The sequence below is a fragment of the Apteryx mantelli genome, chromosome 2, assembly GCF_036417845.1.
Source record: "Apteryx mantelli isolate bAptMan1 chromosome 2, bAptMan1.hap1, whole genome shotgun sequence".
Lineage (NCBI taxonomy): Eukaryota > Metazoa > Chordata > Aves > Apterygiformes > Apterygidae > Apteryx > Apteryx mantelli.
Window position 1 is genome coordinate 21786990 of NC_089979.1, and position 24580 is coordinate 21811569.

General features: G+C 38.1%; 1 protein-coding gene across 6 annotated transcripts; it reads left to right on the forward strand.

Moving 5' to 3' along the window:
- The first annotated feature begins 4714 nt into the window (after positions 1-4714).
- LOC106496297 (Y+L amino acid transporter 2-like) lies at positions 4715-24328 on the forward strand. Of its 6 annotated transcripts, XM_013956931.1 has the most exons (11): positions 4715-4986; positions 5124-5218; positions 11043-11560; positions 14542-14667; positions 17342-17486; positions 18455-18578; positions 19300-19403; positions 19704-19800; positions 21276-21425; positions 22556-22739; positions 23482-24328. In XM_013956931.1, exons 3-11 carry the CDS (start codon positions 11059-11061, stop codon positions 23571-23573), a joined length of 1524 nt encoding a protein of 507 aa, XP_013812385.1. In that variant the 5' UTR covers positions 4715-4986; positions 5124-5218; positions 11043-11058; the 3' UTR covers positions 23574-24328. The 6 variants fall into 6 exon arrangements, with proteins under 6 accessions (XP_013812385.1, XP_013812389.1, XP_013812386.1 ...); XM_013956935.1 differs by lacking the exon at positions 21276-21425; XM_013956932.2 differs by lacking the exon at positions 5124-5218.
- Positions 24329-24580: the final 252 nt, after the last annotated feature.

The window sequence follows — 24580 nt, forward strand, 5'->3', positions numbered from 1 at the left end:
TCTTCAAGCTATTTTATTCCTGACTTTCATTCTTGTTTGTTGAGATGCTGATTCAGATTTCTTTGACTTTCTTAAACTACATTGATGGATCTTATTAAATATATATGCTGGTAAAAGGGTTTCATGTTTAGATTAGTAAAAAAAAAAAAAAAAAAAAAAAAAAGCCTCCTGAAATTTCCCTTTTGCCAACACAGAATATTATAGAAAATAAACTTTAAAAAATTGCAGACTGCTTTGCTTGGTCTATAGCATGTTTTTGCCTTTCATACTTCTCAGATGAAGGAGGGAAAGTTTGATAGGGCTTAGAAGTGAAAAGCAGACCAAGTATTGGCAGATTCTAGTGCAAAATCTTGCAATTTCTTCTTTCTTACCCAACTTACCATTGAAATGAATGGGTTTGGATTTTTATTTTTCCTCAAACATATGCTCCTCTAGTCTCCTTTCCAGAAGGAGAATGTAGTATCTCCAGTAAGGAATTCTTTGAGGGGAAAAAAGAGCAATTAGGAAACTTTAATATACCTAGAAGTACGTAAATTTTCTTTCATTATATACTGCATGATGGAGTATCACTTAGTTCCTCTCCAAGCAATCCTTCTAGTAAAGGTTTCTCTTTACAATTTATAAATACCTATAGTCAAACTATAGTTTTGCAAAATCCCATTTCTTAGGTGTGTATCTAAAATTAGCCATGTATTAAGAGTTTCCCTGAATTGTGGTTACTGGAAAAAATAGAAGCTTCTTTATGGGTATCTTTTTAAAAGATGATACATTGTTCTTGTAGTACTTTAATTTTTTTATTTTAAATTATGCTTAAGAAGGTAAAGGTGGTCCTGCAATGTTTAGAGAAAAAAAAAAAGTTACATCTAATGTCTCGCATGCCTACGTGGCTGAAGGGTCTGTACCTTCTTCCAGTTTGTCCTAAAAACCAGAGTGGATGCCTCCTGCAGTTGATTTACCTTTGCACCTACTTAGCCTTGCACAACTTTAGCACAGCACGGTTGCCGTACATGCTGTGCACAGTACACGATTATGTCAGCAGACTTTATAAAAAAGGCAGCAATTTCCATTGCGTGCAGGTTGGCGGTCTCTGTTCAGAATTTGTGATTCATGCTGTTGAGTCTTCGTGATGCTGCTGCTGCACCTTTTCACTTATCCGCCTTTGGCACATCCTGTGCCTGCCTCTGTGCCTGCTGCTGCATTTGTGTCGGGGCCCTGTGGGCCGCCGCTCTCCAGAGGTGTCGTGCGATGGGAGGAACCCTAGGAAACAGATGGGAAAGGTCCCAAAGATGTTCCAGGTGCTTCCAAAGCAATTATGTTAGTTGCCACCCTCCAGTCTTGTCATCTGGGAAGGAAACATTGGACATAAAAGATGAGGACCAACTGGTAGGACCACGTAGTGCTCCTGAAATGAACAGCAACGAGTGCAGAGCTTCTACATGCATGAGGCTGCTAGTTTTCAAAGCTGTCTGCAAGGAGATGGAGCCTGCAGACAAGTGGGGCATGTGGTCTTCCAGGGCACCCTGCTGATGGAGGAAAGGGTGCTGCTGCTCTCTGGAGTTTCCCCACTTCTGCCTCTGGCCTGTCATCAGAAAACTGGTTGGAGTCAGCCACACCATCTACCTGCAAGTAGCCTGTGTTGGCAATTTTCTGCAGGTCTTTGCCTGATGTGCATTCCCCAGCTCTACAGTGATACCAGCAGGAAGTTTCACAGAGGCCGTGGCTTTCACCAGTTGTACAAAATAACACCGGAGCCTACACAGCCAGATCCAGGAATGATGCTACCCATGGCTGTTGCAGTCACTGTGGGCAACCCCTCTCAATGCACCATCACCAAGAGGTGGCACAGCTGCAGGAGTACTTCTGTCCTCAATGCCGAATGAATGTACACCTGTAAGGCTGTGAGTGTTGTGATCTAGCCGAAAACCAGCACTCCAAGGAAACCCTGAGGGCAGTTAGCAGATTTCTGTGTCTTATCTCTCGCTTTCTTTGGACCCTGAACCTGTCTGCCATGAGGAAGTAGCATGCATAAACCTGTCCTCTCCAACAGGTTAGGCATGTACAAATTTCATCAAGAGTGAAATGAAGGGGAAGAGAGCCAGACTCAGGACTTGAAAGACAGAGAAGAGGGGATAAGGAGAAATCTTTGGGGTAGCTATGGGGAAAGTGAGATGGAGGCTGTGTTTGAGCCACATGGAGTGGGGGAGGATGGTTTGTGGAGGTGGTTATTAGACATACGAGTTAATAAGTAAAAGTCTGCCTCTGATGATTCTGTTCCTTAATTCCAGTAGTGTGAAAAAGGAACAGAGTTTCTGAGCAGCTGGAGCACTCAGCACCAACTTCTGACTGTGGCAGCAAGTCTAGGGCCAGGACAGTCATGCAGCTCATACACAGCTTGGTAGTCAGGAGCTCCATGTCTGATGCATTTGCTACAGTCATGCTCTGTGGCTGTGAGAAATGGTACCCTGGTCCATGAGGACACTGGTTGATAGTGCTAGGAAAGACTGTTTGAAAAGGATAGTGATGTCCTCCTCTTCTTCCAATACACAACTGTGGTTTTTGCACTCCTGACTTCTTCATTAGCAGCTATTCAGCTATTTCACTCCTAGGAAGAAAGCTGCTGATATTTCAGAACACTGTCCTTGCTGACAGTAAGAGCTCTTCTCTGAGTTGTAATAACTCATTGAGAGCCTTTTTGCATATACATGGGACAAATAAAAACATGTGACTTATTACCACTGGATTTCATATAGCATTTTAGCACCTAGTCACTTAGTATTGCAATTTCTATAACTATTTGCAGTCAGCTTTAATTTTGATTATACTGAGTATCTTGTGTTGTCAGGTTATTATTCACCCCCTTTATTTGTGTTCCTCTACAGCACCTGGAAGCCATCTGGTATTGGAGATAGGCTACTACTCCTCAAAAGGAACATAGTATAAAGTACTCTGCACTAGTGCCAACCTGAACTGGTATGTTTGTATAGTGAAGAGCAAGCCCAGCCACAGCTCATTCCTGTATGTGTTGTTGCCACATTAACACATTGACTGACTCCTGAGTTCTTTGCTGTTGGCACAATGCCTTGCTGATGCTGTTATGCTCCCACAACTTGAGTTAGCATGTTTGGTACAGGTTTCTTGACATGGTCTGTGCCCCATAGTCTGTCCTGCATCAACTTATCATGGGAAAGTAAGGCAATAAGAAGTAAGTGATAGTAAGTAATCTGATTTTACGTAGGAATAGTGGTTCTTTTTTATTTGTCATTCAGGTCCTTGCAGCTAGTGGCAAAGAGCATTAAGCAACATCTTTTCATTGAGATTAATTGTAAGTGCATCTATTGTAGATGAGGACTGTGGGAGTCTGCTGTCTGAAGTATTAAGACTCATGCAGGAGGTGGAGGAATTGGCAGTGGTGGAGCTACACTGTTTGTTGCACTGGGGCCGTAGTATGAATGGAGATGGCTTTAGAAATAATCTGAGTAATCTTGTTTCCAGTGCAGAGTATGAAAAGCCTTCCTGAGCAGTAATGGAAGTGTAGGCAAGAAACCAGAAAATGTCACAGACTTATTCAGGCAAGCATACTTCACTTTGTTCCAAAAGCAAACGTGCATACTTGTAGCTATAATGCACGCAAGAATTGCTATGAGCAGTAAGTTGGCACAGGAGAATCCTCATTGCAGAAGTACTAGTCAACTTCTGCAAGATTATAAAAATAAATGAGAAAAATATAAAGGAAGTCACATTCACTTATTTACATTTATCCATCATGCTTACTTAGAAAGCAAGATAGAGTTAATCATCCTTTGCGGAGGAACTAGAAGTAGATTTTGTGCTCACAGAAGAAATGTTCAAGGAAGAAATGTTTTTTAATACATACTGCATGTCTTGTGATTGCTTAATGCTGATTTATGTGCCATTACTGTAAAGTTGTGGGAAATGTCAAATACTGCATAACCAGCAGAGTCAGACCAATAGTAATATGGGAAGTGTTAACAAAGAAAATGTTTGTTTCATGTTCCAACATGCAACCTCTACAGAATTAAAGGACTGAAGCTGGTTCAGGATGTGCATGTACGGACAACATAAAGGTGCCCTCCAACTTTAAGAGGAGGGAAATGCCTGATAACAGGGTTGCTCTGCACAGGGCATAGTACACAAAAAAAAAAAACAGCCTTTGCCCAAAATCTGAAACATGACAAATTCAACACAGTTCAAATTTAGGAATGAAAGTAATTATGCATGCTTGAAAATATGATTGCAGGCCTGTTTTTTAGGCTATAGTCTATTAACACTGCCCTGACAGAAGAAAAAAATCTTATAAGGGCAGAGTCACTGACTAAAGAATGTGGGACACAGCCTCTCTGCTCTGCTAGCAGAGAATAACATGCCTGCAAAACAATTCTGTTGCCAAAATGTTTCTTGATATATTATAATGTACGTAACCACAGATTTGCAAGCAGCTGAAATTGTGCAATCTTTTCAGGCAGAATTAAGAGAACTTTCAGGGATTTAAAAAAAAAAAAAAAGTTCTTCGAAGATAAACAGCCTCTGAGTTACTTTATTTTTATTTAAAATACTTGTCTCTCATCTGCTTCTAATAGTGTTTTTAAAAAGCATGGCACTTTCCTGTAAACATTAAGTATAGACCTGTCTCCATCTGTCACAGAAAGCAAGTTTTTACAAGATGTTACTTTAAAAGGAAAAAATAGGAGGAGCATTGATCTGATAGAAAGTTTGGGGTTGTTTTTATTTTTCCTTGGGTCTCTGTGGGTTACAATATGGAACATGCAACACGATGTGACTCTCCTGCTTTCCTCTTGGATGACTGAGCCTGAAAGGGGGAGATGTCTGCATTTGAATTATTTCATTTTCCTATATGGATTAGTGGCTGATTCTGATCTAAATCTTGTTATCTTGTGCCTCAACGCAGTCCAGTGATTGAAGACTCTTGATCTGCTGGATCAGCTCCTTCCAGATGCCCTTTGACATGTGAGTACAGATTTTTGCCTTCCTATTGGCCTTGTAGTTCATGGAAAACAAAAATTCCAGGTTAGTGCTCTTGCATTCATTAACTTTCTGATCTGCCCCCAAGACTTTATTTTCTGGATGTTTGCTCGTTTGGCTAGATATCGTGCCTTATACCATACTGGCTCTTGTTTTCCGAAAGTACTTCATAGAGAGGACACTGTGTTATTGCAGAAGTCAAAGCTGAATACTTTGGGTAAGACCTTTCTTTACTTTTTTTTGATCTTATTTTTTAGAAAAGCTTATTTAATAGATCTTTATATCAGATCAGCCTGTTTTGTATATCATATCTCATGTCAGAAAATATTAGAAAAGCCACACGTATATAATTTTCTGATTAAGAACAATAACTGAATTGATAAGTATTTAATAATGAGCAGATTAAATTGAAAAGAAAATGTAGGAAAAACATAAACAGATAAATATTAAGATGCTTGAGATGAAATAATATTTGTATTTTTCATTTAGCTATCATTTTTTGTTAGTTTCCACAGGAAATAACTCACAGTTGCTCCACTCTCAGAAACTTTCTGTTTGGCCCAGTCATGCCATGAGAATAAATGTGTTCTGTGTATACAGGATTAGTAAAAAGTCTCACTGTGTCCTTTTAAATTAACAAGAAGGAATTAGACTGCATTTATTTCAAGTTAATATCTAGGAAAAATGTTGTTCTTGATTTCAGTGACATAACATGAATGAAGGAATATGTATTTTTTAAGCCCTCCTTTGTCTAATTTCTGTCACATCTTTCTAAGGAATAGCAGCTGATATTTAAGCTGCCTGCTTCTGCGTGCTAATGACCTCAGTTGAGGTTGTTTGGAGAAACCACATTCCAGAAGAGTCTGGGATATTCTTTCTTGAAAGCTCTCGTTGATTTTGGTATTACTGCTACTGTAATAAAAATAGCAGCTAAAGGCAAGGCTAAACTGAGAGTGAGAGAAGAGGCTATTCATATTAGTGTAACTTACCCGTCCCGGTGAAACAGATGTGGACTTATTTAGAGCCGCAGCTAGAGAGTCCCTATTTAATTACAGTAGCCTTTCTGCTAAAGGAAGCAGACATATCGACTACCCGCTGGTAAGCGTCTACTTTCTCTTTTTAACACCTTTCTTAGGTTTGGAATAGAGTAGCTCCTCTTTAAAATATCTTCCATGACTTGCTTTGGGTGGGAACAGAGCACTTGGGGGTGGAGCAAATCCTTCGTATGACAAAACCAGCCTCTCACGACAGTAATGCTATTGGAATATGTGAAGCATTGTTTCACTGAATATATACTTTAAAAAGTCAAAACCCACCACCTGTGACAGCTGATTGTTTCCTCCTGAGTGAGATATATTCTTTTTAGTGGAGATCAAACTGTTTGTTTGTTTTTTCTTTGTTTTTCTGCCAAGAGTGTTTTGCTTTATGCTGTTCCTTCATAACGCATAAGCTTGTTTTGTTTGCTTGAGCTCTTCTCACACTGGAAAGTGTTCGATGCTGTAATCTGCCATAAATACTCCCTTTAGGATCTGTTGAAGCTCGCATTCAGCAACAGTATTTTGAAGTTCGATCTATGCATGTTTTTGGTCATGTTGAAATCTGCTGGTTTATCTGATTTTATGCCTCAGTAGCTATTAATATAAATGTGTATTTTTTCATAATTATTATTTTATTTGGGGCATTGTCTACGACACACAGAAAAAAAATAGCCAGTGCCTACTTTGAAAAGATACTGAGATTGCTCACAGCTTTTAAAATAGCTTTCTACATATATATAGGTTTCTACTGCAAACATAATTGAAATAGGCTAGATTTCATTTTTAAGTGTTATTTTTGACATCACACATTTTCTAACTGAAACTAGAAGACTGTTTTTATATCAGTTTTATTGCCTGGTTTGTGTTTGCTGGGTTCATTGATGGCGTAGCAAAATTTAATGATTGAGAAATTATGTGACTGAGAAATTATGCGATAACAATCACCTAATTAAAAGACTGTGAAGTTATTTGAAATAGCATTAAATGCAGGAGTAAATTTGTTGTCCAGCATATTCTGACATCTTTTATAGGGTGCAGCTTTCTAAGTGCCCTCAGTTTTCAAGGGAATCCCTTGAAAGGAACTATATTTGATACCTGAGAGAGATTCTCTGATTTATTGTTATTTCTTGAATTAAAAGCTGGGAATTTCAAAGCAGCCTAATGAAAAGAGGTAGCTCGGTCCCTTGGGAAGTCTGTGTGAGAGCAGTTCTTAGGACATCACACTTCCATAATTCCTGACGAAGCATTACTTAATCGTTTGGCAAAGGTTAATTACCTCCTCAAGAAGGAGGCAATCACTCATTAGGCTGTAGATCCCTGAAGGATGAGAAGTGTTTGAGAAAATCCTGCCCTGCCAAACCAGTCCTGCACTAATATATGGAAGAACTGGCTTTGGTTTCAATTTTGGTTTTCAACTACTAGCAAACTGTCACTTCTTCCTTCACTTTTGCATATGACCTGTGGTAATGGCTTGACTAAAAAATCATGTATTGAGAAGTATCTGTATATGGAGTTACAGTTTTCTTATACTTCTCAAACATCTGCCTGTTCCTTTCTGTTGCTCTTTGTATATATGGCTGTGAAGTAAACAGGAGATTGCAAATAACTTAGGGACATTATGCCTATCAGTGCGCTCAGTGCATTCTGCTTTTCCTCTGAAAGGAAAATTTTCTTCCTTTTGTTGGGGGAATGCCTAAGAAAGAGTGGGACCTATATGACAACAGGATACTGAAGCTCTGTGGTGGGGGTTGACTGCCAAGACAAGGCATAGGCAGGGGTTTACAGCTGTTTCATTTACTCTTCTGAAGCTTCTGAGGCACATCAGTGTGTTCAAGCATGTCTGAACCTCTGCCTCCCAGAGAACAGCAGCTTTTTTCACTTGTAATAGTCCATGGGGACCCATACAGTGGGGAATTTCCTTCATGGCAGGAAGCTTTTATGTCTTGCTCTTCAAACTTCATGCACAAGTGCTAGTAAAATACCTGTACATATATTTTTGATGCCATAAAGTTCTATTGTTGCAACAGGGTTAGTCTTTAAATACTTAACCATTCTGCTAAAGCAGAATACCAGAATGCGAAGAACCTCCTTTTTTAACCTCACATGAGTTAATTCTCCCTTGCTCAGGAAGCCACTCTGACTTCCTCTCTGCTAGAGGATTCACTGTAAAGATTTGTTATCTATTATAATTCAGGATTTTCCGAGTGGAGATGGCCACCCCCCTGTAAGAAGCCAACTTGTATCAGCTGTGATGGGTAGCCCCAGCAAATAAGCCCTCCCAGACCAGCTCATACTGGTGCTAGCATGGGTTATGTGCACCCTTGAAATATGATCTGTAGAGACACCCAAGTGACAGCGAATGGAGTCATGTTTGACCAGCTATACTTCTTAGCTTGGGCTTTTGTACACACTAGTTCAAGGCAGAAGCAGTAAAAATTTTGTCAAGAGGGGAAGATGGTAGAATGAGGACTAAGTGACACATGGGGATGAAATGACAGTGGTGACAGTAGGGCAGGACAGAAGACAAGACTGTGAGACTGGCCTGAGTAGGCATGAAATGGCAGAAGCTTTAAAGGGGGGAAAGCATTAGAGCAGGGCAGTGGAAGAATCTTATAGTTTTCTTCATTTTAATAGCAGTTAATTCTTTACAATATATCACAAAGGGTTTTTCTTCTATTGCTATTTTGCAGGAAGATCTGCATAGGAGACTGTTGCATATATTCTGCTAAACTTCTTAATGGCATGAAGACTTTGCTGAGAACTAACACAGGTCCTGACTCAGGAAAACCTTGTTTATTTAAGGAAGAGATAGTCCTAAATAAAGAAATGACTAACAGCTTCAGGATTGTGACCTCACTGAATGAGATCAGTGCACTGTCAGAGTTAGTGGGAGCATTGCTATTGAATTCAGGAGGGACAGAAACTGCCTCAAGGCTTTTGTCCTCAAAGAGCTACTTTCTTACAGATTTTCCATTGATATGAATTGGATAACTCAACTACAGTCAGTGAAGTCAGTGAACACTTCCTTTATATGGAAACTGAACCTGTTATCCTTTGATTCTCAGATAACAGGCCATACCTGTTCATGGACTTAATTCAATGTTTGGTTAAAAGTTTTGCTAAAGCGCCTTCTCTCAAAGTGCAGAAGTTTGAACTATTTCTTGCTCTGTTTTTTTCCTTTCAAAATTATTTTATCCACAGCTACTTGTTTATACAGAAATGCTTTCCTACACAACTCTGCTTACACATTTTTTAGAGATCTGAAGGAATCTTTCACTAGCATAAGTGCAAAGAAGTAAATTATGCAGAACATTGTTTTATGAAAAAAATAGTTTTAACCTTTACCTACAGGCTCTCATAAAAGCTGCAGACTGTAAAAGTTCTGTGAGACTCAAATAGCATTGCCAATGTAAATGCTCAAAATCCTTTTAGCTGTGGGGTCAGCCACAATAAACATGAAAGACACATTAGAAATTGTAAGGAAGAGACATGACTGGTATATTGGATGCCTGAAATTCGTTCCCCAGCCCAAAGTGAGATTCTGGTTCTGAGAGGGAGAAAGTGAAAAGTAAGAGGATTCACTCATGTATGAAGAGGGAGGTCACCTAAAAGATGAGTCATTCAGCAGTCACACTTAAACATCTATGGCAAAATTATTATTTAACCTTACTTCGGTGTTCCCATAGTGCTTCTGCAGTTAGAGGAAGTGTTTTTGGGACGAGAAAAGCATTTAATTTTTAAAGAGAGTTTGACACCTTTTAATCTTTAAGCCTCATCAGGCCTCATTAGCTATTTGATCAACTAGAAAACTGAGTCCCACCAAAAGCTGGAAAAAAACACATATAAATTAATCAGGGCTGCTAAAACAGATGTACTTTACAAAGGAAAGTAAACCTTCTGGGAAGTTTTGGGGTTGTTTTTGGTTTTAAACTGGCCGTTGACCCACATTTTAACAACATAAATCAGTGATCAGATGTTTTTGACCAGTATCTCATGGAACAGCTTTTGTTTTACTCACAAAACTTTGCTTTAGCTCATAGGATTTTGAGGAAGTCGTCTTTAGAAGTGTTTGGGTTGGGGGTGGGGGAAAGAGAAGGAGGAATTTATTTCTCCTGAGATAGGCACCAAAAAAAAAAAGTCATTGTTCTAAGAAAGCATTGTTATGAGTAAGCCTGACCTTATGGTGGGAGTGAGTGTAGTCAGAGGACAATTGCTACAGCCCAGGCTGTTACATCTCCCCTGCCCATCTTTCACTACATCAGCCCCAGATGGATGTGATGCATGCTCATGGCTGACAAATGTATGTGACGGCAGTTATGTAGTTTTCCAGCCCCCAGCGTACTTGGATCTTGCCCTGTGTGCACTGGAGTTGCAAGCCTTTACAGACGTGGTTTGTTGGACTTCCTCATACAAAAGTGTTCCAGGAACAGGGTGTCCAAAACTCAGTCCCTATGCACGTTAGTGGCTTTTATCGAGAAGTGAAGTGAGGTTAATAACTAAACAAGATACATTATTCACTACAGCAGTAATCTTATCTCTTGGAGTAGCTGAAGCTCTCAGATTGTGGATTTTTCTTCATGCTCACACTAACCTCCTGAAGCTAGAGCTTTTGAGTATCTTTCTCTGTCTTTTCTCTTGTGTTCCTCAGTAGATAATTTTAGATGGATGTGATTTGATTGAATAGTGGAACAAAGTTCTTTCTGGGATGGGAGCAAGATTTGGAGAGGTATACCATGTGGGATGCTCCAGCTGAATTAGAGTGTCTCCAGAGGTACAGTGTCTTTCTTCCCTAACATAATTGACAATGGTTTCACATATTTATCCATAAAAAAGCTACAGAACAGTGAAAGGTAAGTGGATTCACTAGTATTTGGTTCCGAACTACAAGGCAAAAGCAGGAAAGTAATTGCTCTTTATACTATTCATGCCTTGTATGCTAAATGTCTTATTCATGTTTCTGATGCCACGTGCATTACAAAAGATGTTCTTTCCTCTTGTTTTCAGGTAATGATAACTGAGGATGACAGCCCCCTGGCGAATATGCTGCAATAAAAAATCCATATCTAAGAATGGGAAAACTGAAATGGACAATATGGCAGACTCGAAAGAAAAAATGCAGATGAAAAAAGAAATTACTTTATTAAATGGAGTTTCTTTAATTGTAGGGAACATGATTGGCTCTGGAATATTTGTGTCCCCTAGAGGTGTTTTAATGTATAGCACTTCCTATGGACTCTCTCTAGTCATCTGGGCTCTTGGTGGGATCTTTTCGCTGTTTGGAGCTTTATGTTATGCTGAATTGGGAACATCCATTGTTAAATCTGGAGCCAGTTATGCCTATATCCTGGAAGCATTTGGTGCCTTTGTGGCCTTCATCAGACTGTGGTCTTCCTTGCTGATTATCGAACCAACAACTCAGGCAGTGATAGCAATCACATTTGCTAACTATATTGTTCAACCAATTTTTCCGCATTGTGAGCCACCATATGACGCAGTCAGGTTGATTGCAGCTGCTTGTATTTGTGAGTAAACTTATGATTGCTAGAAATTAATGATTGTATTTGGAGGTGCCCAGAGAGATTTTTCTGAGATCTTATTCCTTAACCTTCTGTGAAAATAATCAGTGCCTCTGTAGAACATGTTCTTAGGAGCTCATATGCTTTTCTTCAGATGGATTTTATTTGGTGCTGAGACATTAGAGGAGGGAAGAGAATTCCAACAATTTGGCTGGGGAAAACTGTTTGCTGATTAAAAATGTATAGTCTCTTTGGATCACAGGCCTAATACACAGCCCACGTTTGGCTCTTGGCCTTTCTCCTCTATTCCTTGTAAGTTATATAAAATTTAATAAAAATATTAAGATTCATATGGAATTAAAAATACTCTGCCCAATAAAAGTTTTGTCTCTAGAGAAATTGTGTAGTAATCAGACACTTCACAGAGTTGACTTTGTCATGGTTTGTCTGAGGTAGACATGGGGTATGCACTAGAAATCTATTCTCTACTAGATGGACTGTAGTCACATTCTTTTCTTTATTGATGTGGATTTGTCAAGATTGTGTATGCATTCCTTTAGGCTGTGCTTGATCTTTTAAAAATGGCTAAAAGGGTATAACTCAACAAAAACTTCCAAAAAGATGAATAAATTTAATTTAATATAGCATATTGTCAACTGACAATTCTGAAAAGCTGTTTCCTCTATAACCATGGTACTCCCCACCATGGTACAGAGGAAGTTCACTTCTGAAAAAAGAGCCCATGATACAACTTGAGACCATCATGACCATTCAGCAGTCTAAGAGGCAAATCTATTCCAAAAGATTACATCAACTTAAATTCTCCACTTGTACATGAAAGCAATTATTTATTAATCTAAATTTCTTTCCCCAGTGTCTTAGTACCATCTCATGAAATCCTAACACTGAAGTGGTCTTCAAATGCTTCTTTAGCCTTCATTTTCTTAGTTGTTTTTGCTGTGGTCTTCTTGTGAATCAGAAGCTCTGTGCTCTAGTACCTCTGTCTTCTGTGTGCTGATGCCTTCTGTGTGGCTGGCAGCTGCTACCTACTTTCAAATGCCACAAATTCACTGCCTCACCCCAACCAGGCTTATAACTAACATTTTAGTAACAGCCCAGATTGCTGGTAAAATTACAGTTTATTATATTATCTGTGATATGCAATTTAGCAGTGTCAGATAGTAAACTCATTACTAGTGTCAACCATTTTAGCAAGGGCTCACAAGCAGCAGACTTAATTGGCACTTCACCAGCATAGTGGAGAGAACTTGTTTGAACCTATATGGGGCAAATATTTAGTAGAATTTACTGGGAATTCCATGACAAGATCTCATTGCCTTGAATTTAATGACGCTCTGCAGCATAATCATGACACATGCAGGAAACTTATTCTTTGCAGTGTTTCAAATAGCACTTTTACAGCATCTCAGATGACTGCCAAAATGTTCAGTGTTAAAGACTTCAGTCAACACTTTCTTTATTTCAACATTTTTAAGAAATAGTCATGTATTTAACTGTTACTGTTTTATACTACTGTACTTCTAAGGATGAGGTAAGGAGATTTTTTAAATTATAGAGTGTAAAATCTTACTTCAATGTGTATGCCACATTTACTAGATCATAATTTACAGCAATCCTTTATTTAGAAACAGTTTCAAATTATATCCTAGCCTGACACTAAGCCGGAACAATTCAAAATATGATCTGAAATTTTATACCAGAAACTTGTCCCCATTGCACTACATTGGCATATTAATAGGAAATAGTGGGTGTAAATCAGGACCAAATTCTGCAGTTAGGTGCATCATTAATTTGACAGCTGACAGTACATCCACTAAAATATACAGACTTGGCTCATGGTAATGAAGGCAAGAAATTCTCTGAACAGTTTGATTCTAATTTCATTACTATAAAGAAAGGCTTCTTGATGGCTTTCATTTTAAGCACTTATAAAATCCTTTTTATTTCCATTTAAAACTGAAGTCTAGATTATAGACAGAGCAAAGAAATGGAAGTAATATCCAAGAAGTCTACTAGAGAAGAAATAGCCCATTCTGATACGTGCTTCAGAGCACTCTAATTGCCCATACCACATCTGGCCTGATGTCTGCTCCTGCCATCAGGAGTTGTACTTAGTACCAAATGCATAAGCATATTTTCTCATTTGTCTCCGTTTTGAGTTACGGAGTTGTAAGGGAGGTGAGTTTCCCATGACATAGTGTGTGTGTGGGGGGGGGGGGGGGGATTATCAGCTACTCAGGGGTTAACTTCTGTGAAAAAACAAATGTGAAGAATAGGGAGGAGGATGGATGGAAAACAAATTGATTGAGTCCAACCTCTGCAACCAAACTGCTTAGTTATTTCTGCTAGATTCTGTCAGAATCGAGGCTTGAGAGAACTCTGTAAGTGAGTACTTTTATAATCTTCAGACTTGGGGACCAGAGGGTGAATGGCACCATTCCTGTCCACAGGTGCAGAGTAACAGCATGCTGACCTGGCTCAATCCAGCATCCTGTAAACAGCATCCAAGCTTTTTGATGTAGAAGCTATCCTTACTCTGTACAGAGAGTAGAGCTTGAATTGCACTTTTTTTTAGGAAAAACTTCAGTGCAGGGATATAAAAAAAAAAAAAAACCTCACCTTCTGCATGTGAGCAATTCTGCTGACTTTATTAAGATTTAAGATTATTTAAAAGGAGTGGGAGTTAGTTCTAAAATTCAAAATCTGGTGTGTTTTCTTCCCACTTGTTGCCAGGAAAACAGTACCCTCAATCAAATAAGCTCTTTTTAGGGGAAAAAAACATCATGTAGCTTTTAAATCAGGAGTTTTATTAATCTCAGAAAAAACTATCTGGTGCTGAAGTGTTCAAATTTCATTGTTTTATTTCTTGAAAAAGGGGGTGGTATCTGGAAGGATGTGTTTGAAATGTGCTTTATATCATGTAAAACATATAGCTCTCCTCTGATGCATATTCTTTTTCTCAGCAGGTTCCTTAACATTTATTAATTGTGTTAATGTGAAGTGGGGAACCCGGGTACAAGATGTCTTCACATACGCAAAAGTTATGGCTCTTATCTTGGTGATATCTGTTGGCCTTTATAAAATTAGTCAAGGTAAGAATATATTTTATTTACTTAAATTCCTAAAAAAAATGTTGAACACTATATGGGGTTCAAAATCTGTGCAGGAAAATCAGACTGCATAAGATTTACATATGAAATGTTATTTACTCAGAAAAAATTGTCTGCCTGAGAAAGATGAGAGGAGTTTTAGGGTACACTAAGTACTGAGGGTTTAATTATTCTTCTATCCTTAGTACGGCAAGCCAACACACACTAAGTCCTGCATTGCTCAGGCTAAATGGCAAATAGTAGCCGAATTAACATCAGGTTAGTGTTAACTAGTTTAAACATGACTCACCCTTGTCATATGAATAGGCTAGTGTTGCTACTCTTTCTGTGAAAGGACATCATAGCATATGCAGTGAACAGCAGTAGTGCTCCGCAAGGGGAGAGAAGTCTGGGAAGGAGGAGGTTGTTCTTGCCTTCAGCTATGTGAAGAAGCCAGTGGTCTTTGCTGAGAGGACGTAGTTATTCCTTCAAACAAGGGAGAACGCTGCCTACCGGTGGGTAATACTGTGCGCCCTTGAATCGCTGTGAATGTCACGAGCAATAACAGCACTGAAGTGAACACACTGAAAAGCTAGAGACGAGTTTATTCCAGCGTTACCTCTGACCTTTGCACACAACAGTAGATTCGATTTTATTAATTTGGGCCTCTGGTACATAACAAGCTAATGAAATCTTCCAGCTCTGTTGCTTAGTTACTAAGGTTTCTCTTTCAGTTTCCTTTCCTGTGAAATCCCTAAATAGCCATTGTATCTTTAATTAAAATAAAGAAGATCTTCCCTATTCAGTACAGGAATTATCTCTTTCTCCTGCTGAAACTAGCTTATAAAACCTAATAAAAATGATTGCCTTTCCATGTTTGCTGGCCTTGTCCTTCCTTGGCTGCAGCTCTAATGCATCAGCTACTGTATTGTAAAAGTCACACTAGACTTTAGAAAGCATTTTCGTTTAGCCATTATCAGCATATGTCAGTTGTAACTGATTTTTTCAAGTCTAAAGAAAACTGAACAAGCCCAGCCCTAAGGGAAGGAATGTGAAGTTGCAGGAGAAAAGCATTGCTTAAGGGCCACGGTTACATGAATGAGTAATTCCCCTGGTAAATTAAGCTGCTGCAGTTTTAAAATGGTGCGAGTCCGTGATGGCACCCCCATAGCAGCTTTGCCCTGTCCCTACAGGTGCAAATTTATCTGTGCTTTCAAATTGCTGCCTTTGCAATTCATGACCTGTTCATTTGTGTGCAGCTGCCGTGACACAGTTTGGCACAGGGAGCATTTCCTCTGCTCATGCGTCCCTATAACACAGGTCGGTTCTTTACATTTTTGCATATGGTCAGGAGGAAAAAGGTGGAGAGGAAATCTTATTGTTATGAATACAAAATGAGAAGGGCTTTTAACAGGAGCTAAGGTCTCATCTTTTTGAAGAGTACTGCGCACTTAGAAAGGATTGGGAGGAGGAATGAACTAGACTTCTGAAAGAAGTTATGATCAGGTCAATGCACTGTTAAACCAGGCAGCTGTTTTAATGAAAAGAACAGTTACGACATTTTAGTCCTGCCATGTTCCTTCCAGTATGCTCAGATATGAATCTTATTTTAAAACAGTGTGAATGGATCTGATTTTGAACATGGATTTTTCCTTTTTTTTTTTTTCTTCTGCTTACAATTTTCTTCAGCCATGTCCCCAAAGCGTCTATAGATCTCAGCTTCACCTTCCTCAAATCTAAGTCTCCTGAGAAAGAGACTTTGTTATGAATGTGAAAGACTGGTAGTGGCAGATTCTAGGTTACTCTTCTTCAAGGATTGGATTGCTTTTGTGGTATCCATAAATTCCTCAGTTTAACCACAGGGTGAAGTTGCTTGATTTTTTTTTTCTTTCTTTGTAGTAGAGGTTTTGGCATGTTTATGTCAGCCTTAATGCTTAAACCCACTTCCATTTATATTAGATAGTTCACTTCTGCAAATTTAGCAAGGCCTTCTTCCTGTTTTCAGCATTGCAGTGAAGGTTCATACAGTTTCATTAACATTTCTTACATCTTGCAGCATTCTTCAGGTTATCCTCTCAATTGATCGAACTCTACTAAAAGGGAATTTTGAAAGGAAACCTCTTCATGTCTCTTCTGTTAATTTTGGGAAACATCTTTGTTGTATACAGCATGCTGTTGAGAACAGTGTCTCTAGGAGTTCTACCCTCATTGAGTGCTAATTCATCTGGTGAAAATTCAGACACAGATATGAAAGGAAAAAATATGAGACAGGTTCAGGAATAGGTCTTGGGTGCCCCAGCTCTCTCTTCCTGACAGTCAGGCGCCCTGCAACAGACCTCAGCACAGCGCTGTCCTTCAGTAGGCTAGACATAGATGCCAGCAGATGAGGAACCTGTGAATTCTGGTAGAATTACACGTCATATTCAAATAACAAACATGAAAAAATGTGTTCTGTCTTTGTCTGAATGTTGCTGTCTGAATATCCGTTCTCTGTAGCTGGCTGAACCTTTCCTACTTGCTAAGTAAAAATATAACCTGTACACTTCTAAGTGTTGCAATGTAACCTGGATGCAATAGGTCTTATTTCTTTTTGGGTAGCTGAGACTTTTGATGTAATGAGCTTCTACATTATAATCTTGGAAATATAACAGCCAATTGGTACCTGTCATTTATACAGGAGGAACAGAAAACCTTAGAGCTCCGTTTGAGGGTTCAGCAACAAACCCAGGAATGATCGCGCTGGCTCTGTATTCCGCCCTCTTTTCCTACTCTGGATGGGACACTCTGAATTATGTCACTGAGGAAATGCAGAATCCTCAGAGGTAAATGTGTGTTTTGTTTTCAAATCTTTGAAGACTGTTCTGGAAAGACAGCTGATGGTAGGACAAGCTCCTTTGTGTTTGCTTCTGATTGGAAATTAGCCAAACTATTTTCTTTACAAAAAACTCTTTTCAAAAGAACTGTTAAGTATGAGAACTGTTCTGATTATTTCTCTCTCTCTCTCTCTCTCACCAATTGTATCACACGAATAAGTCACTTCTCTACATATATATATTTTACACCTTACACTTTAGACCAGAACTTTTAAAGAAAGAACAAGCCCTTTCTGAAAGCAGGGAAGTGTGGGTCCATGTAGCCCTCTAAAATTCCCCACTTATTTTCAATCAGACAGAACAGCTGTTTTATTTTCCAGGACTTGTTTTGCCACCAACGAAGTAACATTGCATCAGGTTTATGGCTCTTTTATCATGTGATCTTCAGCCTTACTTTTTGTGGGCAAGATATTTCATTTTGCTAAGCATGAAAAGTTTAAAAAAAGTTTACAGTAGCATTGGAAATACCATCTCCTCTCTGTTGGGATGTACAGTTCCTGGGGAGCGGTGTGCCTCGTCTACTCAGAATGATACAGTACGCTTTGTCTTGGGACATGCATACATTATGAGTCAGAAAAAAAGCTGTGATCAAGAAAACACCTAAGTCTGCATTTAAATCTCATTGCTTAAGTGTTCTCTTTCATTTGATTCCTATAGAAGACAATATATAAAAGTTACAGGTACAAATGCACAGTTTTTCTCTAAAACTTGTGAGCGGTCCACAAGCAGCCAACAAGGCTGCCTAGGGAATTGCTCCACACACGGCTAGATCTTGTTTTGTAACTCTGTGATTGCAAAATGATGGAACAGGAAGTGATGGAGGCATCCATTTATGAATGTTTGAATTTGGGAACAATCTGCCATTTAGGTTTTTTGTTTAAAGAACATGAAATAATTTTGCCACTTTCCTTTTGTAGGAATCTACCTCTTTCTATTGCAATTTCAATGCCTATTGTGACTATTATTTACTTGCTGACTAACATAGCATACTATGTAGTGTTGGACATGTCAGATCTCCTCACAAGTGATGCAGTGGCTGTGGTAAGTTGTATAAACAATTAAATCAAAAGGCACTGTATGGATAACACTGTAGAAGAATCTCAAATAGCATATTTCTTGGCAAACCATTGAAATATTTCCATGCTGAAGGTTTTTCTTTTGTTTTAAACTTTGTTTTTGTGTAACAGTACCAGTATATTACAAGGTACATGTAAAGCACCTATGAGAGGGTTTAACAACAACAGATTTATTGGATATACTATGTAAATCCTTCTCCTAACAGCACTTCACTGCAGCTATAGAAAGAAAGTCTGAGTGGTTTAAGAAACAGTCTTTTGGCTATCATTCGTATGTACAGTATGCAATGTTTCTAATGCTGTAGACTGATAGTAGTATTTTCAAAACAAAGGTATGCAGTGAAATGTTTTTTAAAACTTCACCAATATTTTATAAAATAATGCATACCCTGCTACAGTCAAGATTTGTCAAAACACATTAAAGCCAATACATGTTCATCTGCTATCTCATTGACTTGATGTCAGCTTAGAAAAATTAAGTTAAAAAAATTTTTAATGCAACTGTCATTTTTACTTTGATATTGATTAGCTCTTCCAAATTCTAATTTCATTATCAGTGTCATGAGAAAGCATGGGCTATAAAACTATATATGTATTGGTGTGTTTTCATGGGAGTTTCTTAGGATTGTCCATATTTTTAACGTAATGAGCCTCACAATATATATTTTTTTCTCTTTCTGTTGCAGACATTTGGCAATGAAACCCTTAGTTATGCTAAGTGGATTATTCCTATAGCAGTGGCCATGTCTTGCTATAGTGGGTTAAACTCATCAATAATTGCAGCTTCTAGGTATGAAACAAAAGATTTATTTAAAGTAACTGAAAAGGATTCATTTAATATTAATCTGCATTAGTACACTAATAGTGACACCTTTATTTCATTTATGTTCATTTATGATGGAAGAATTGTTATGATCTGGCATATCTTCTAGTGCCAGCACTCAGTGGTCAGCACCAAATGATAAACTAAAGACACTTGAGAACAGAGGAACGTTTGCAATCGAGTAATAACATAATTAATGTTGTCTGCGTTGGAAAGCAGCAAGCTATTGCTATGATAACTGGCTGGTTGTTTTTTCATTTGTCCTAGGCTTTTTTATGTTGGCGCCAGAGAAGGACACCTCCCTGACAGTCTGAGCTTGATTCATATCAAGCGTTTCACGCCAGTTCCTGCTCTTCTCTTTAATGTAAGTGACAGCCTGGCCTCATGCTCAGCCTGGTTAGCCTGGAATTCAAACCCTGGGAGCGCTATGCCTCCCTCGCCTTTTCTCTGGATTTCTCCTTGGCTTCCCCTGCATTGGAAAAACCTTCTTCAAATGGCTAGAATTTCTAAAATGAGATGAGGTTTGGGGGGAAGAGAGGTATTTTGTTTTCTGGGGGGGTTCAGTGCACAGAGACTGGCCTGACCCTTAGTTATACTTTATTTACTCAAGATAAATCAAGATTAGTCAGGATTAAGAACGATAAAATAAATTGGAAAATAGAGAATGGCTAAATATGTAACAGTACAGACAGGAGTTGTTTTTAAGTTTTTCTCTGAGTTTTCAGTATGTCCACTGGAGAAGCATAGGACAGGAAGGTCTCTCAGACAGTCCTCTGGGCAGATTTGCTAGAACTCTGTAGTCAGAACATGAGTCCTACAGCATTTAAAGTTAAATTCCTACAGTTGGACTCCCATACCCATATTTACTTTGTCCTGCTGTCACTGCAGAAATTAATCTTGGGATACAAGAGCAAGAAGCCACGAGGTATAAAATTAGTGCAACTGATTTTAATAAATAAACCATAAATCTAACGGATTAAAACACAGGGGAGGATATGCACAAATAGAGAAGGAGAAGTCACTCAGAAGCATTACACTATTGTTTATTTGGACATGGTTTTTATTTGGTGTCTCTTCTTGCCCTGTGTTACATAAGCTGTACGAGCAGATGATCGTAATGATCACGTTTAATATATAATAATTTACTTATAGTTATTATTTCATTATGAATAATCTTCTTAAAGTAATTATATTTGCACCAGTAAGACGAGCTATACTCTCTAACACACCATAATTTCCATTTATCACAGTAGATTATTTTCTGCTTGTCAAAAGACTACGTTCTTCTATTTGTCCTATTTGATAAAGTAGCCATTAAATTCCAGGTATTTTAGGTCTCGTTTCACCCTTTCCATGCAGAGAGTGTAGCATTCCACAGAATTTACTCTAATGGTCCCAAAGTTTGACTGTACTGTGAAAACTTCCAAAAGTGAAATTAAATTAGCAAGTTAATTTTTCAAACTGAAGCCAATCAGAAAGGCAAAGTAAGCTGCTGTCTACAGAATGCTTCTGAGCAGTCTTGTCTGTAGGGAGCGGAGGCTGGGGCCACCTCATCTGGCTTTCTCTAGGGGGTTTCCTGCTGGTGGAAGAATAACTTCACAAACCCTAGCTGTGTTCAGCCAAGCATGGAGTTGTCACTACTACATTCGAGGAAGAGATACCAGTGGGTTTTGTGCCACTGTATTCTTAAAGGTTTTAAGTATTTGCTTCTTTAGGATCTGGTATCCCAAGTCCAGTCAAATATCTTTGAAACATGCCCTTAATATAACTTTATTACCTCTTTATTTTGTAAGACAAGTATTTATTTTCCCATTAAAAAATTCCCATTATTTTCTCTAGGGCTTAATGACTTTGCTTTATCTCCTTGTGGAAGATGTTTTCCTTCTCATTAATTACTACTGCTTCAACTACTGGCTCTTTGTGGGTCTGTCTATTGCAGGACTAATATATTTGAGATATGCTCAGCCTCATAGACCACGGCCTATTAAAGTAAGTAAAACAACAGAGGAAATAAGCCGTAATACCCAGCTAATGAACATGTTTATGTGACCAGTAATACTGTAGCTAGTGATCCATTACCAGTTATGTTATAAGCTATTTATTTCAGCCATAGAAATCCTTTTAACATACAAGATAAGAAATGAAGGAGCACAGTGTATTTGAGTTTTCACAAGAACATCTTTTCTGGTACTTTTGCTGTAAGGTTGAAATGTATTGATATTTGTAGGTTTTTTTCCTTTCACTCAACTTTAAAACCCCTTTTATTTCAAAATAAATAAGGAATAAATAAGTGCTTGGGGTTCTTAGTTACAGATAAAATCCTTGCCTTGTTGGCAGTTTTGCTATTGACTCTACTAAAAATAAGTATTACAGTCAGATAATAAATAATGATTGTTTAATTCCTGTCACCATTTGCCAACTTAGCCAACATCACAACTTTGCATACGTTTTTTCTTTTTTTCAAACATAGCAGTTGGTTTTCATCAACTTACATTTTTAACCTTTAGAGGAAAATAAATGATTATACCAGTAAACTCTCAGCAGTTTCAGCTAGTATTCAAATGCCAACTTCTGGAATTTTGAGAAAGCAGATTATTGCATTTTATTCCAGTGAAAAATAAATCCATAAAAGGGTTACTGCAACTTCCCTCATTTGTTATTTGTGTCTTTTTTTGTTAAGTGCCCAGGCAAAATGGTTTTAAATCAGTCTGTTAGTTCTGTAACATCAAGATGTTACTTGAAAGTCTGAGTTAGTTTCCAGTCAGACTTGCAATTAAGGTTTTGCAATTGAAGTTGGAGGGGAAAAAACACCCATTACTGTTCAGTTTTAAAGTTCTTCTTTTGAAGATTGATCTCTTACTATTGTGGAAAGGAACTGAGCTTTTGCAGGCCTGAAAACAACAAAATGGTCAGATATTCAAGCATAAGAGGATCTCAATTCTACTGATTGTAGCCATTCGTAAGATTGAGTACATAATAGTCGTACAGTCAATAGTTATTTTTATTATTGACTTGTCTAATTTTAATCTGTAGAGTCTGACATTTTTCCAATAGAGTATTTCACTGCTGCTTTTAATAAATACTTATTTTTTTGTTTGTTTGTTTGTTTGTTTCCACAGCTTAACCTCTTCTTCCCTATAGTATACTGTCTATGTTCCCTTTTCCTGGTCATAGTTCCTCTCTACAGTGACACAGTCAATTCCCTTATTGGGGTTGGTATTGCCCTCTCAGGCATTCCTGCTTATTACTTGGGAGTCTATCTGCCAATTGAAAAAAGGCCTAAATGTCTACAGTGGCTCTCTGGTAAGCAATACAGTCTTGTCTTAGTGCACCAAAATCTTGATGTTTGGTCAGAAACCAATTATTCAGAAAGAATAATTTTTCTTAAAATCCTTTTTCCTTATGATGTTTTGCTATGCTGTATACAGCATGTCTGAGACCATTTACTTCATTACGTGTTCTTGAAAACAAAACCATGCGTACCTGTACAAAATATTCCAATATGTGGACGTAATTAGTGTGCTGTGTCGTCTGATATTTGTGGTGTTGAGCCATTTCAGTATGTTGGCTCAGTAAAAGCCCTGTAGGATTCTGCAGACTATATGGATGCAATTTGATACCTTGGAAGACAGAGATATCATGACACCAGTGTTTTGCTTTCTGCCTGCGTAATGGAATAGCTGAGTCAGAGGAGTTCATGCATCTTCCTACATTAGGAAATAACGAATTACTGGTATGAAGGGTAGTTTCCACCCCTCAAATTCAGGCAAATTTTAAAGAGCAAAACTATAATATTAGTCAGTTTGAACTCAGCTATCAATCTGTGTGTTGATAAAGATCTGATTAAAGAGTAAGAGAGACTTTATAATTTTTAGTCTCTTTTTTGCCTTTATCTGTCTATAATGTGTGTTTAATCCAATTCATTAGGGTGTTTTAAAATTTTCCTAATATCTGCATAGTGCTTTAAAATCCATGAATATCTGTGTATCTGTCTAAGCTATATTATAACTTTTTCTCTACTACACATTTTTGCTCTGTATTACAGCTACAACAACAAAATACGTACAGATGCTCTTCTACTGTGCTCTGACGGACCTGGACATTGATATGGAACCTACAGAAGCTAAGAGTAGATAGGAATTGTCAAGGCAACTCTATCTGGAGCAATTTCTGTAATCTGAAGTTCTCCCCATATGTTTGGTTACACTAAAGCACTAACCATTGTACTATGCATCAGTTTGAAGTCTGTTAATTTGTGCTTGTTTTATAAATCCCTTCACTGCTGAAGGCACTTGCCAGTCCCTACTCACAGGAATTTTTTTAAATTTTCTGTTTGTTAATAGTGATTAAGTGGCTGATTGAATAACCCTTTGAAACTTATAAAGTACTGTGTGAACAAACATTTATTAGTACATAACTGCTAAGTATTAAGTTAATTCCAAAAGCTTAATAAAAAGTATTAAGTCTGGTCAGAATCCTAAGAAATCAATTGATAAATATAACAAAAGATGGACCAGATATTAACAAGATGCAAGACCTGAGAGAGGGAAAGAAAGGCAGAGGGAAAATGGCTGAGCCAGTATAGCATAATAGTTATTAACTTTCCTGGAAACAGATCTAGGTTTCATCATCCTGTTTAAATGCCTAGAGCCAGGAAATAGGAAGGGGTATAAAAGCCAATAGAGTTTGATACTTTCTTCTGATCCAAAGTTACATTCCTAACTTCCTGGAAGCAAGGGCCTTAGTACCTTTGCCTCTCTTCATTGATTCTTTCCTTTTGGTAATGTGCTTTACCCTTCTGTTTGTCACTTCTACCTTATTCTACTCAAGATTACCCCTGTGTCCCTATACTTGATCTACTTTTTAATAAAAAATGCAATACAAAGGAAAAAGAGCTTTTTTGTTATTTTTGATTATTTTTGACCATGGCGGTGATGTCAGTCATGTGGCAGATATTAGAATTAACATTCGTCAGTGCCAGAAGGGTTACAAAATGACCATTTTGACCTATCCAACTGCCTGATTTTTCTCCCCTAAGAGACTGTTACTCTACCATAGGATAATTATCCTCTAGAGAGGAGCACTGGATCTCAGCCTTTTCCTACTGCTCTCCGCTCACTATGACAGGCTTCTGTGAGCACCTT

Bases quoted from the DNA above. Each gene is read 5' to 3' on its own strand.
- LOC106496297 (XM_013956931.1), top strand. From the start codon at position 11,059: ATGACAGCCCCCTGGCGAATATGCTGCAATAAAAAATCCATATCTAAG. The intron at 14,668-17,341 runs GTAAGAATATAT...TCATTTATACAG, and splicing joins CCTTTATAAAATTAGTCAAG to GAGGAACAGAAAACCTTAGA. The intron at 22,740-23,481 runs GTAAGCAATACA...TCTGTATTACAG, and splicing joins ATGTCTACAGTGGCTCTCTG to CTACAACAACAAAATACGTA.